General features: G+C 36.5%; 3 protein-coding genes across 8 annotated transcripts; 2 read left to right on the top strand and 1 right to left on the bottom strand.

Annotated features, from left to right (window-relative positions):
• Positions 1-266: 266 nt before the first annotated feature.
• Mge (translocase of outer mitochondrial membrane 22 homolog mge) lies at positions 267-9,568 on the bottom strand. Its single transcript, XM_078179534.1, has 6 exons — positions 9,385-9,568; positions 1,907-2,009; positions 1,705-1,829; positions 1,468-1,575; positions 1,087-1,192; positions 267-995 (listed from the first exon to the last, which is right to left on the bottom strand). The coding sequence occupies exons 1-6, from the start codon at positions 9,427-9,429 to the stop codon at positions 793-795; spliced, it is 690 nt and encodes a 229-aa protein (XP_078035660.1). The 5' UTR covers positions 9,430-9,568; the 3' UTR covers positions 267-792.
• On the top strand, positions 2,411-8,927 carry Flii (FLII actin remodeling protein). Of its 6 annotated transcripts, none has more exons than XM_078179523.1 (23): positions 2,411-2,429; positions 3,033-3,160; positions 3,244-3,354; positions 3,453-3,691; positions 3,781-3,942; positions 4,040-4,260; positions 4,359-4,575; positions 4,668-4,909; positions 4,999-5,087; positions 5,157-5,227; positions 5,330-5,576; positions 5,683-5,868; positions 5,957-6,268; positions 6,374-6,546; positions 6,622-6,748; positions 6,867-6,989; positions 7,077-7,280; positions 7,364-7,485; positions 7,584-7,835; positions 7,982-8,108; positions 8,245-8,427; positions 8,513-8,626; positions 8,728-8,927. In XM_078179523.1, the coding sequence occupies exons 2-23, from the start codon at positions 3,098-3,100 to the stop codon at positions 8,860-8,862; spliced, it is 3,720 nt and encodes a 1,239-aa protein (XP_078035649.1). In that variant the 5' UTR covers positions 2,411-2,429; positions 3,033-3,097; the 3' UTR covers positions 8,863-8,927. The 6 variants fall into 6 exon arrangements, with proteins under 6 accessions (XP_078035649.1, XP_078035646.1, XP_078035644.1 ...); XM_078179520.1 differs by lacking the exon at positions 2,411-2,429 and adding an exon at positions 2,474-2,492; XM_078179519.1 differs by lacking the exon at positions 2,411-2,429 and adding an exon at positions 2,633-2,689 and having other exon boundaries at positions 2,974-3,160.
• An 831-nt stretch (positions 9,569-10,399) lies between the features above and the next one.
• On the top strand, positions 10,400-12,368 carry Dph5 (diphthine methyl ester synthase). The gene is made up of 4 exons (XM_078179531.1): positions 10,400-10,834; positions 10,924-11,100; positions 11,175-11,505; positions 11,615-12,368. The coding sequence occupies exons 1-4, from the start codon at positions 10,700-10,702 to the stop codon at positions 11,869-11,871; spliced, it is 900 nt and encodes a 299-aa protein (XP_078035657.1). The 5' UTR covers positions 10,400-10,699; the 3' UTR covers positions 11,872-12,368.
• The last annotated feature ends 29 nt before the right edge of the window (positions 12,369-12,397 follow it).

The following is a 12,397-nucleotide window of genomic DNA, read 5'->3' on the forward strand; positions in this document are numbered from 1 at the left end:
GCGTCAACGTGCAAAAAGAATATATAAACGTTTGCCATTTAATGGCAAAAATTACAAGAATCATTTGATTATGAATACAAAATAAAATTTTTGTGTCTGCTTCCCCTAACGACGTATAATCTGTTGCTGCTCGATAGTCTATGTGTAGGGTATATACCATCGTGAATGCTGTTTTAAGAGAAAAAGAAACAGAAGCGTTCAATTGTAACGCTTCAATTATGAATATCTGTAGAGAGGAGTTTTATGTTCCAAACACAAAAATCATGCACAGTTTGGTGTCCATGTATTTTACCTCGTTTTTTAACGTGTTTACACTATTACATTTTCTGGATTACAGTATTGTAGAAACAGGAAATGATACGCTACGGATGGTAACAATATGAGATTTAATTGTACCTAGCAAAAGCATATTCGTAATACAAAATTATTGAAATTTTACAATTGTGTGTGACGAATAAGATACTGTTTTCCTTAATGTACCCCCGAATTCACCTTTTCTGTACTAGAGACACAATAAAAAAGAAAATGCTGATAAATCCTTGCTGTACAAATTCATTGTCAATCTCAAAAGAAGTAACAAACGATAATATCGCTACTGTTTAACAATTAACCATTCGGTGTTGAAATTTTCTAACCCCAAAAGAGAAATATTTAATGATCTTCGTCTGCTTCGAGTTGGGTGGAGGGTTAAAATACATTGGAATTATTATGCTAGTAAGTATAAATGATGAATGGAACTGTGTGTGTGTCACTCTTGGCGATTCAAATGCAGTATTAGTTTTTGTATATGTATTATCGTTGCACCGGTGGAGCCATTGGAAGACCTGAGGTCATGTTAGACATAGCCATATTAGGTCCTAAGAGGACTTGTTTCTGCTGAGTACGTTGTGCCTCTTCCATTTGTGCTCGCTCTATCTCGAATAATAATGGTGCGAATAAAATTGCAGACGAGCTGAAGAACAACCATGTTGCCGAACAGGAAAAGGAGTATAGTCCTGAAAAATTGTACAATGGAACAAATTCTCTCTCTTTTCTTGTCATTGAAAGTAAGAAAAGTATATATAAATGTACAAAATGTGTACTAACCTTTCATACAGCTATAGAAACAAGTGCCGACATTATATCCAAAATTACGTACTTCGTCAGGAAACATCTCTGTGAGACCCAATAACCTCTCTGCAAGACTTTCATCCTAAATGAGAAAGAATTCACGAAAAGGTCACCTCTGATCTGTTGCTTGATAATATGAGATACGAAAGTAAATGTTTTAGTTCTAATTAAACAAATAGTAATATATTTAACAGAGTTGGAGAGGGTAATTTGGTTAACTGTAAAAAATGAAAAAGAAGAACTGAGAGGCAGAAAAACAAAAACAAAAATTAAAAACATGCTTGATAACCTTGGATTTGATCGTGGTCGAGTAAATAATTCGTACCATCTACTGAGAATCCATAAGATATAACGTACCTCTTCGTCATCCTCGTCAGCGAGAAGAAGCAATTTCAGCTCTGGAGAACGTGCGTCGCTACTATCCATTCCACTATCGAGTTGATCCAGCTCGTCGGTTGAAGACATCTATGAAAACAATTGCCGACGAACAAACGGAAGAATTAATTCAAAACGATACGTATGTGTTCAACTATAGCACGTTCTTCTAAACGGTACTAGAAAACATCTATATATGTAAAAAGAACGGGTGCTCACTCTCGTCGATCTCTTTACACTGCTGTTCGTTGCTGCTGTTGCACGTTGCACGCTACGATAATATATGGCAACCAGCGGCAACTCACGCCGGTGCAAAGTAGATAAGCACAGAACGAAAGTTGAAACTGTACATACATACATTCATATGTATGCACGTCTCCTGTATATATATTTATTACGTATATAGTATGTGCATACTTACGTATAGAGAAAATGCTCTTGACTTGGCCGAGCGTGTATGCATATGTGCATACGTTCTTTATTTTCCCAATTATATAGGCATGATGGCATTCGAGTACCACGATCTGAAAGAAAGAAAACGTACGGAAAGAAGACACCTTAAAGAAATATGGAATTGATTGGTCTTTATGCGTACATAATTTTGCTATTGGTCAAGTAACAATACCAACGAATCAGATTATGACCGTACAGTGTTTCTCACTTGTCCTCTAGAAAATAGTGTACAGCCCCTAAAATTCGGGATTATTTATTATTTATTATGCATAATAAAACGACACATTGAAAGGAAAGTTTAAATTGTCCTTAATTGGAAATGCATCAAAACCATCGTCAAATGGTCAGCCAATGAGAACAATAAAAAGGAAATCTCTGTCCACACTGTAAGTGCTGCACCCTTGTATCTTTTGAGTCCATTACAGTTATCAAGTCTTCTTTTTGCGTGGACTTGTGCATATGTCATACGATTAGATCGTACATGGAGCACAGTATTTAATCGTTTACAGTTTTTTGCTTAGCTATCATCAACCATCATCTTCTCGTCCCTCTATGTAATATATACGTATCATGTTTTAGGAGGTGTACGAATACTTTGTACATCGACTATATGCATATAGTGTACATTTCTGTAACTGCCTGTACATATATACATAACTTGCATATTATTGACAGAAATATATATATGTGTCTGGATATAGCACATCCGTGTATACTTCATTTGAAGATATCATTTTCTTCTTTCGCGCTAGTACGTTCAAAGAAAAAGATTTTTCTGTTTTACTACTTGTATATTTGTTATTTGTAGTTGATAAGATTCACTAATATCATAACGTATATAGAGTAAGCGATCAGTTGTTATATCACTGGAGGTTATGCGAGTGACACATTTTATATATATATACGGGGGTAGTCTTGTATGAATCATCGATGATTTTGTTAGTTTAATCGATGAAAATCATGCTCGAAAATAGTTCATCAGATCCACGTTCAGTTTAAATAAGTTGTAAACCAAGAACCGACATTTAATTCCAGAAACGAATGTACATTACTCTTGCATTTTCTTGTGAATTACAAGTGCGAGTGTGTTACAGATCAACTGTTGTACGAATGCCGTAAATACAGCTGAAAATAAGTGCACATTGAAAGAATAGATAAAATGGCCAACACAGGTGTGCTACCGTTTGTACGTGGAATTGATTTCAGTAGTAATGATTTTGGAGTAAGTATTGTTCCATTTTAAGGCACATTTCAGGTTTTTTTTTTTACTTGCTTCATAAATTATTGGTCGTTTTACTTTTATAGGATGGAAAATTTCCAGATTCTGTTCGCCTTATGACTGGGATACAATGGCTGAAATTAGATAAAACCAATTTAACGGAAATACCTGGAGAAATGGGAAAACTATTGAAATTGGTAAAAAATTTCTTACCCGAGAGTTTGTTTTTCTTACACGAATATACGATTTTTAAACCAACGATAAAACTTCAAGCGTTTCTCTATTTATGAAACAGGAACATCTTTCCCTTGTTAAGAATAAATTAGAACGCTTGTATGGAGAACTTACGGAATTAGGTTGTCTCAGAACATTAAACATTAGGCGTAATAATATTAAATCTAGCGGCATACCAGCCGAGTTGTTTCATCTCGAAGAGCTGACTACTTTAGATTTGAGTCATAACAACTTGAAAGAAGTACCGGAGGGACTTGAACGCACACGTTCCTTGTTGAACCTCAATTTAAGCTATAACCAGTGAGTGTGATGTACTTTCTGTAGGCGTAATGGTTTATGTTAGCAATGTCGTGTTGTGCAATGTAATGCCTAATAATTATGTCTTTCAGCATAGAGACGATTCCTAATACGTTATTTATTCATCTGACCGATCTGCTTTTTCTGGACCTCAGCAACAATAAATTGGAGACGCTGCCGCCACAAACTCGTCGCTTAGCAAATTTACAGACTCTGAACTTGAATCATAATCCTCTGGGACACTTTCAATTGAGGTATGCAAATAAACAATTGTTTATATGTAAGCTAAAAAACAGGTCGACGATTATTCGGCAAGAGGTACTTTTTTTTCTTTTCTTTTATCCGATTTAGGCAACTGCCGTCGTTGATGAATTTAACGACTCTACAGATGCGTGACACTCAACGAACCTTAAACAATATCCCCTCGAGTTTGGAGACTTTGACGAATTTACAAGAACTCGATTTATCGCAAAACAATCTACCTCGTGTACCAGATGCTCTTTATTCTTTGCCCAATTTGCGTCGGCTAAATTTAAGTGATAATCAAATAACTGAGTTATCGACTGCTATCGGTAGGTTCGGTCAAAGTTTGTTGCATAGTTTCATCGGATGCTCACGCAAATACATTGTACCACAGAGAATCGAGTAAGTGATATGTTTTTCATTACAGAGCTATGGACGAAATTGGAAACGTTAAACATATGCCGGAACAAATTAACCGCGATACCTGCTTCTTTATGCAAAATTATAACGCTCAGAAGGTTGTACTTGAACGACAATCAGCTAGATTTTGAAGGTATTCCGTCGGGAATCGGCAAGTTATCGTCATTACAAGTGTTTTCGGCAGCCAACAATCATTTAGAGATGATACCGGAAGGTTTATGCAGGTATGTATTTTCTGATATATTTCTCCTTTCCCCCTGGTTTCTCATTGAAACGTACAAATACATGCGAAAAGTTTTATGTTTACTGACGGTAGGTGCGGTTCACTGAAGAAATTGATATTATCGTCTAATCGATTAATTACCGTGCCGGACGCTATTCATTTACTTACCGATTTAGAACAGTTAGACTTGAGGGATAATCCAAACTTGGTAATGCCGCCGAAACCAACCGAGGTACAAAAAGGATCGGGAATTGAATTTTATAACATTGATTTTTCTTTACAACATCAGTTGCGACTCGCAGGTGCAAACGTACCGGCGCCGACTCAAACGGCCAGTAAGTCTCGCAATGATTTTTCTCTAGATACGCTCAATTGGTACACGTGTGACATCGTAATCATTCGTATTCACGTGTATTACGTACAGGTAGCAAAGATCCGATAGCTCGTAAAATGAGGCTTAGACGAAGACGAGATCAGGAGGAGGCCGATCAAGATCAAGCCAAAATACTAAAGGTAAAGTGGTTGATAATACCGCAACGTACGGAGAACGTGTCTCTTTAAAATCCTGTTTTTCTTTGTCAGGGTATGAAAGATATAGCGAAGGAAAAGAACAAAGACAAAGAATGCGAAGAATCTAAAGCTGAATCATTGAAGTAAGCTCGATATTCGAGTGCGGTCTGCAATCGATCATATCCTTTTCCCTTAATTGACTTTTATCTTCTTATCGTCTTGTATTTCCTTCGTTTTCGTTCTAGACCAAAACGATGGGATGAAACCCTTGAGAAACCACCGTTGGATTATTCAGAATTTTTCGACGAGGACGCGGGCCAAGTGCCTGGTTTGTCGGTATGGGAAATAGAAAATTTTTTGCCCAACGAGATAGAAGAAGTGGCGCACGGCAAATTTTACGAAGGCGACTGTTACATTGTATTAAAAACCGAAGTTGATGAAACCGGTTCTTTGGTTTGGGCTATATATTTCTGGATAGGAGAGAAAGCTACTGTAGGTTAACAATGGTTTTCATAGGAAACACCATAGTAACGTACTAGAATTAAATGAACACGCAGCATATAGTCAACTATATATTGTCATGCACATTCTATTGTAGTTGGATAAAAGAGCTTGCGCCGCTATCCACGCTGTAAATTTAAGGAACTATTTGGGCGCACAATGTCGTACTATCAGAGAAGAACAAGGCGAAGAATCGGATGAATTTCTAATGTTATTTGAAACTGGTATAACTTATATCGAAGGAGGTCGTACTTCATCTGGTTTTTACACGGTCGAAGACACGGTTTGTAGTACATGCGATATACGTTGCGTTTTATTTGATTGGCTTGTTGATTCCGCTACATTTCTTTTGATCGTTTTACCCGTGACAGCCATTCGTAACAAGATTATACAGAGTTCATGCTGCGGGTGCATCTATTCATCTGGAACCTGTACCAGTTCATTTCGATTCCTTGGATCCGGGTTTTGTATTTGTCTTGGATACAGGCAACAAAGTTTTCATGTGGTACGGTAAGAAGGCGAAAAGTACGTTGAAATCAAAAGCAAGACTAATGGCGGAAAAGATCAATAAAAACGAAAGGAAAAACAAAGCTGAGATCACAACGGAAATTATGAATTCCGAATCGGACGATTTTCTAACGTGTCTGAACGTGAGAGATTCCTCGCAGCTTCTACCGATTGTAGTAAGTAGAACGATCCACGCACGGAGCAGTAGGATTCAATATTTGAAATATATCTTTTGCAACTACATATATTATAACTTGAATCTCGTTTTAAACAATTGCAAGGAACACGTGGATCCGGATTTTGTAGCCCTAGCGCCCCGTCTCTATCAAGTCCAACTCGGCATGGGTTATTTAGAATTACCACAGGTAGAAGTGCCGCATGGAAAGTTAACGAATATGCTTTTAAACAATCGCAATGTTTATATATTGGATTGCCACTTGGACGTTTACGTTTGGTAAGACAGAGCTGAAATATCGGACATGTTTTGTACGTATTACTTATTCTGTATGTAATGGTTGTACGAATATAGGTTTGGCAAGAAATCAACGAGGTTAGTGCGGGCAGCAGCTGTTAAGCTATCCCAGGAATTGTTTAACATGATAGAGCGACCGGATTATGCTACAGTAACCAGATTACAAGAAGGAACTGAGTCTCAGGTGAGCTATAGAAAAATTGGAAAAAATTATATATATATATATATACATATATATATTCTTTTTCTCCTCGCATGTTTGCTCTTTTTCTTCCTCTCTCGTTGTTCAAAATTTTATTTAGATTTTCAAATCGAAATTTACGGGTTGGGACGAAGTGATAGCTGTCGATTTTACTAGAACTGCTGAATCAGTCGCCAAAACTGGCGCCGACCTTACGAAATGGGCTAAACAACAAGAAACAAAGGTATATCAAAGAAAACTGTACAAAGTCGAATTAGAAAAACAAAGAAAGAAAAGATGTTATCCTAATCTAACGATTTTGTTGCAATAGGCAGATTTGGCTGCGCTTTTTATGCCTAGACAACCACCGATGTCTTTCGTCGAAGCGCAACAACTTATGTCGGAATGGAACGATGATTTGGAACGCATGGAACGATTTGTGCTAGAAGGGAAAAAATTTGTGCGACTGCCTGAAGAAGAATTTGGTCATTTTTATAGTGGAGATTGTTACGTTTTTCTGTGTCGTTATTGGATGGTACGTAATATTTGTCTGACAAGATTGTCTGTAATTATCTCGGTTTCGCTTTTATTTTGTTTCTCTTTTCGCCCCTCTGTTAGCCGTTGGACACCGCTGATAACGAAGACGGAGAGGAACAATTTGAAGAAGATTATCAATGTACGGTGTACTTTTGGCAAGGTAGAGACGCAGGCAATATGGGGTGGTTGACGTTTACATTTAGGTACAAGAGCGAACACGCTTAGCTTCTCGAATATCTTGTACTTCCGGATGATTTACTATTATCTGACTAGATGTTTGATTCGACTGTGCCGTCTTCAGTTTACAGAAAAAGTTTAAATCGCTGTTTGGAGAGAATTTGGAAGTTGTTCGAACTCACCAGCAGCAGGAAAACTTAAAATTCTTATCATATTTTAAAAGAAAATTTATTATTCATCATGGTAAGCGCAAACAGCCAAAGTCGTCCGAAACTAACAGAGTTGAATTTTATCATTTGAGGAGTAATGGAAGTGCATTGTGTACTAGACTGATACAGATACCAGCTGATTCATCGTTACTGAATTCTTCTTTTTGGTGAGATCGTAATAGAAATAATAAACAAGGACTATTTGTGATTTTGATGGAAGTGATAATAAGAAATAATGAGAGATTTCTTTTTAACTTGATGAAATCTTAGGTATGCCATTAATATCATTAATTATTATGCCTTTTCTTTGCAGTTATATTTTAAATGTACCATTTAACAATGACGATGAGACTGGGATAGTGTACGCTTGGATTGGTTCTAAAGCGGACAGCGACGAAGCGCGTTTAATCCAAGAAATCGCCGAAGAAATGTTTAATAATGTACGTCACGACGTCTCTGCGGAACATCTGTGTTAAAATAATTTATAATTATTATAACTATGGATTGCTAATAATTGAAAATGGTAGACTGAATAATGAGAATTTTGTATATTGTTGTTACATGTTCGCGGTGCAGCCATGGATAAGTCTTCAAGTTCTAAACGAAGGCGAGGAACCGGATAATTTCTTTTGGGTGGCCCTTGGTGGAAAAAAATCTTACGATACCGATGCAGAATATATGAATTATACTAGATTATTCAGATGCTCAAATGAAAAAGGATATTTTACCATTAGTGAAAAATGCACAGACTTCTGTCAAGTATGAATGAAATTTATCGATTGTGCATGTAGTGCAATATGTTATCCACAAAGGTAATTTCATTTGATTAACTCCATGTTTCTAGGATGATTTAGCGGACGACGATATTATGATATTAGACAATGGAGAACAGGTATTTCTATGGCTGGGAAGCAGATGCTCGGAAGTAGAGATCAAATTGGCCTATAAGTCTGCTCAGGTAAAAATAGAAAAAGATAAAATTGGATAAGAAAATGAAAAGACAACGGTCAGTTGGTAAGATAAATTGATTTAGAGGAAATAATTGAAAATGCCTTTTAGGTGTACATTCAGCATTTGCGAGTAAAGCAACCGGACAGACCTCGGAAATTGTTCTTAACTGCAAAAGGAAAAGAATCTCGTAGATTCACAAAATGTTTTCACGGTTGGAGTTTACACAAAAGACCACTTCAATAAAATAAATTTTGATGGATATTGCTCGTTTTCTTTTCGTCCGAATATATGATTTTCTTTTTTTTTCCTCCAGCATATTAACTAAAATCATATACAAACTGGATTTAGTATGTTAAATAAATTATTAGGTAAATATATATGTATATATATATATATATATATAATCTCAGAAATATTCAATGTACGGGATTATGCATTTTCATTGTGTACATTGTATTTACAACTTGTATTTATATCCTGTATTGGATTTAGGCAAACATGTTGCATATATATTATTTGTTTAGACATTTGACTATATTCCAGCATTATTGGAAGGAACTTTGTATACATGCTTTATGCCAAGAAAAAAAAGAGAATGGACTAAAGACAGATTCGGGATTCCTGTTTAAGAGCATAGATCAACTTTCAAATCGAATACAATCTTCTAAACCATTCTAGACCAATTGTAAAGGTTGAAATTGAACGTTCAATAATTGTGCAACGCATATGTGATTCAAGCACCAAAATTCTCTAACATTATCCTACCAGAGGCTGTGAAAGAACAGAATTAAGCCTAGTCGTCGTCGTCATCGTCCGATGGTACAAATAGCTCTTTTTCCTCGAGAATATGAGCCACCAATTTACTGAGTGTGACACCGATGACTAAACCGGTTACAACACTGGTGATAACACCCACGTAACCAAACCGTGTCCCTTTTGGTTCTGGAAGAATAGCGCCTGATGGTGTCGTTGTCCGTGGCCGAAAATGCAATTTCGTTTCGCCGTTAATTCTCAAAATGGTACGAAACAGAAAAGATGCACGTTGCAACGTCATTCTTTGTTGAAAATTTTTACCAGTATGATAAGAGCTAGAAACAATTGTTTACTATATAAGCAAAGTCACATCTAGGAATTATGAAATATATATACATATATATATATATATATATATATATATATATATATATATATATATATATATTTTGTACGTACGAATGCGAATGTATGGAAACTGTTGTCGCTGCAATCAGAGATAAAAAAGCTCAAATTAATAGCAGTAGAAGATAAATGAAATTAGGTTAGACCTTCTTTGATCGTCTTGTAAAGACGTTACTAGCTTCTGAATCGAATAACAATACTCGAAGATTCATACTAACAAGTTGTATTTAACAGACGTATATCAAATTTGTTTACCTTATGAGTTGATTTGCCAATATTTAAAGCTGTTCGTTAGAACATTATTAGAATGTCATCACAACAATTTTTGAGGATACAAACTCTACCAGCAAACCAGTGTGACCCATGAATCTAAGAATACGTATGTTTGTGTGAACACATATAGACAAAGCATGCATGCACCAATTCATGTACAGTACTGATATGAGCAGTAGCCAAAAAAAGTAGAGTAATGTGTCCTACTCCTACAGACCTGCAGGCCGTAGCTCGATCTGTTAGCGAAAATTAAGATAGAAATTTTCTTTGATCTGATTGGTTGGCGATTTATTGTTGAGATAGTGCTGCCGCCACAGTCAAAGAAAAAGATGGAAAATAACGAGTTGGCAAGAGAGCATAAATCTAAATATGCATGACATATTCACACATGCAAGGTTATTATGTTATCATAATCAATTCTGAAATCACAAAGTTGCAAATCAAGTGTCCGGCTGAGAAAGAAGTCAGAGCCAGTCAGAACATCGTGTAAGCCTGCACAAGAGTGTGTAGTGTATCGTCTAGTCTAGTCTGACGCCAATGTCTGGTAAATTTAGTTTCTGAAGTTGATTGTGGTTATGTACCGCGCCAAACTTAACCTTTTCAAGCATTCGAAAACGTCCGAATAAGGATTTAGGAAATCATTAAGAACATGTTATACGTGATTGGTTTGGGGCTTGGTGATGCAAAGGACGTAACAGTTAAAGGTCTTGAGATAATACGGAAATGCGATCGCGTTTACTTGGAAATCTACACATCGGTTTTGTCCGCCGAAACGAAAGATCTGGTATACCCGAGAAACAATAGTTGGCCTACAGTGACACTTTACCTATTTATTCCGATTCATTTATATATTTATTATGTTTCATTGCTAAGGAAAATTTTTATGGACGTCGAATATTGGAGGCTGATAGAGAACTAGTTGAGAACAATGCGGACGAAATACTACCGAAGAATGAGAACGAAGACGTCGCCTTTTTGGTGGCCGGTGATCCGTTTGGAGCTACAACACATTCGGACTTGATACTACGAGCTCGAGAGAAAAAGTTACAGGTGGTTGAAAAACAATACGTTCGGTTCCTTAATTTTAAATATATGTTAAGAGGATGCCATTGTTTTGTGGTTAGGTGAATGTTATTCACAATGCTTCCATATTGACTGCGATTGGTTGTTGCGGTCTTCAACTGTACCGTTTTGGAGAAACTGTTTCCATTCCCTATTGGAGCGATAATTGGCAACCCAGCAGCTTTATTGAAAAAATTCTGTACAACAGGGAAAGGGATTTACATACGCTTTGTCTATTAGATATCAAAGTCAAAGAACCTACGTTAGAAAGTTTAATGAAAAAGAAAAAGGAGTATATGCCACCAAGGTTTATGACTACGTCCGAGGCTGCTGCTCAATTAATCAAGATACTCGATGGATTGGCCAAAGAGAGAATACAGGCAGAGAAATTTGGTGAGAACGGATAAAAATGAAAGAATTGTTAACATCAGCGATAATGTCCATAATTTTAAAAAGATATACAATTAGCGTGGACTAACGTAAAATCGAATGTGTTTTTCAGCACTAGACGAATCCAGTATGGTGATAGGTTTAGCCCGCGTAGGTTGGAACGATCAGCGTATTGTTGCTTGTACACTTCGAGAAATGGTTTCACTCGATCTTGGACCACCGCTACATTGTATGATTATCCCTGGAATCTCATTGCACCCTGTCGAAAACGAATTTCTGGCACAATACGCGGTGAACGAATTTGCCGATCAATTGACCGACACGAAGCATTGTCGAGAGGAGACGTATGAAAATAATAAATATATATGAGAAACGTTGTTGCTATAAATATACGTAATATTAGCTTACTAGATCACACCGAATTCAGAAGCTTTAGGCCTTTAAATATCAACGAATCACGTTTAAAGGTCCATTTGTACAAAAGCGTGCCGTGTCTGATTTTTTTCCCGGCCGTATAACGCGGCTAAACTAATTTCTAAAATTAATTTGGTTTGCTAAACTTGGTATGCAATTGTTTATACAAAGTCCATGCCGCATGTGTTATCAGCCCATATAGTCCGCTTGATAGCCACCGATATTATTTGGTTTCTGGAAATGATCATGTAGGCAAGATCAATCATAGTCAATCGCTCTTTCGAAGAAATAAATTTCTCTTTCCAGGGTGTAAATTTGTTGAATATATTATATTCAATTTCATTTAACAAGACATTAAAAGAATACCCCAACATCCTAAAGTATCGATACAATCTGTATACACGTATGTAACTACCAATTCTTTATAAAGTTAAAATTCTCTTCTTCTCGCACACTGAAGCACTTCTTCCTTCATTAGATC

Source organism: Augochlora pura, chromosome 4 (genome assembly GCF_028453695.1).
Source record: "Augochlora pura isolate Apur16 chromosome 4, APUR_v2.2.1, whole genome shotgun sequence".
NCBI lineage: Eukaryota > Metazoa > Arthropoda > Insecta > Hymenoptera > Halictidae > Augochlora > Augochlora pura.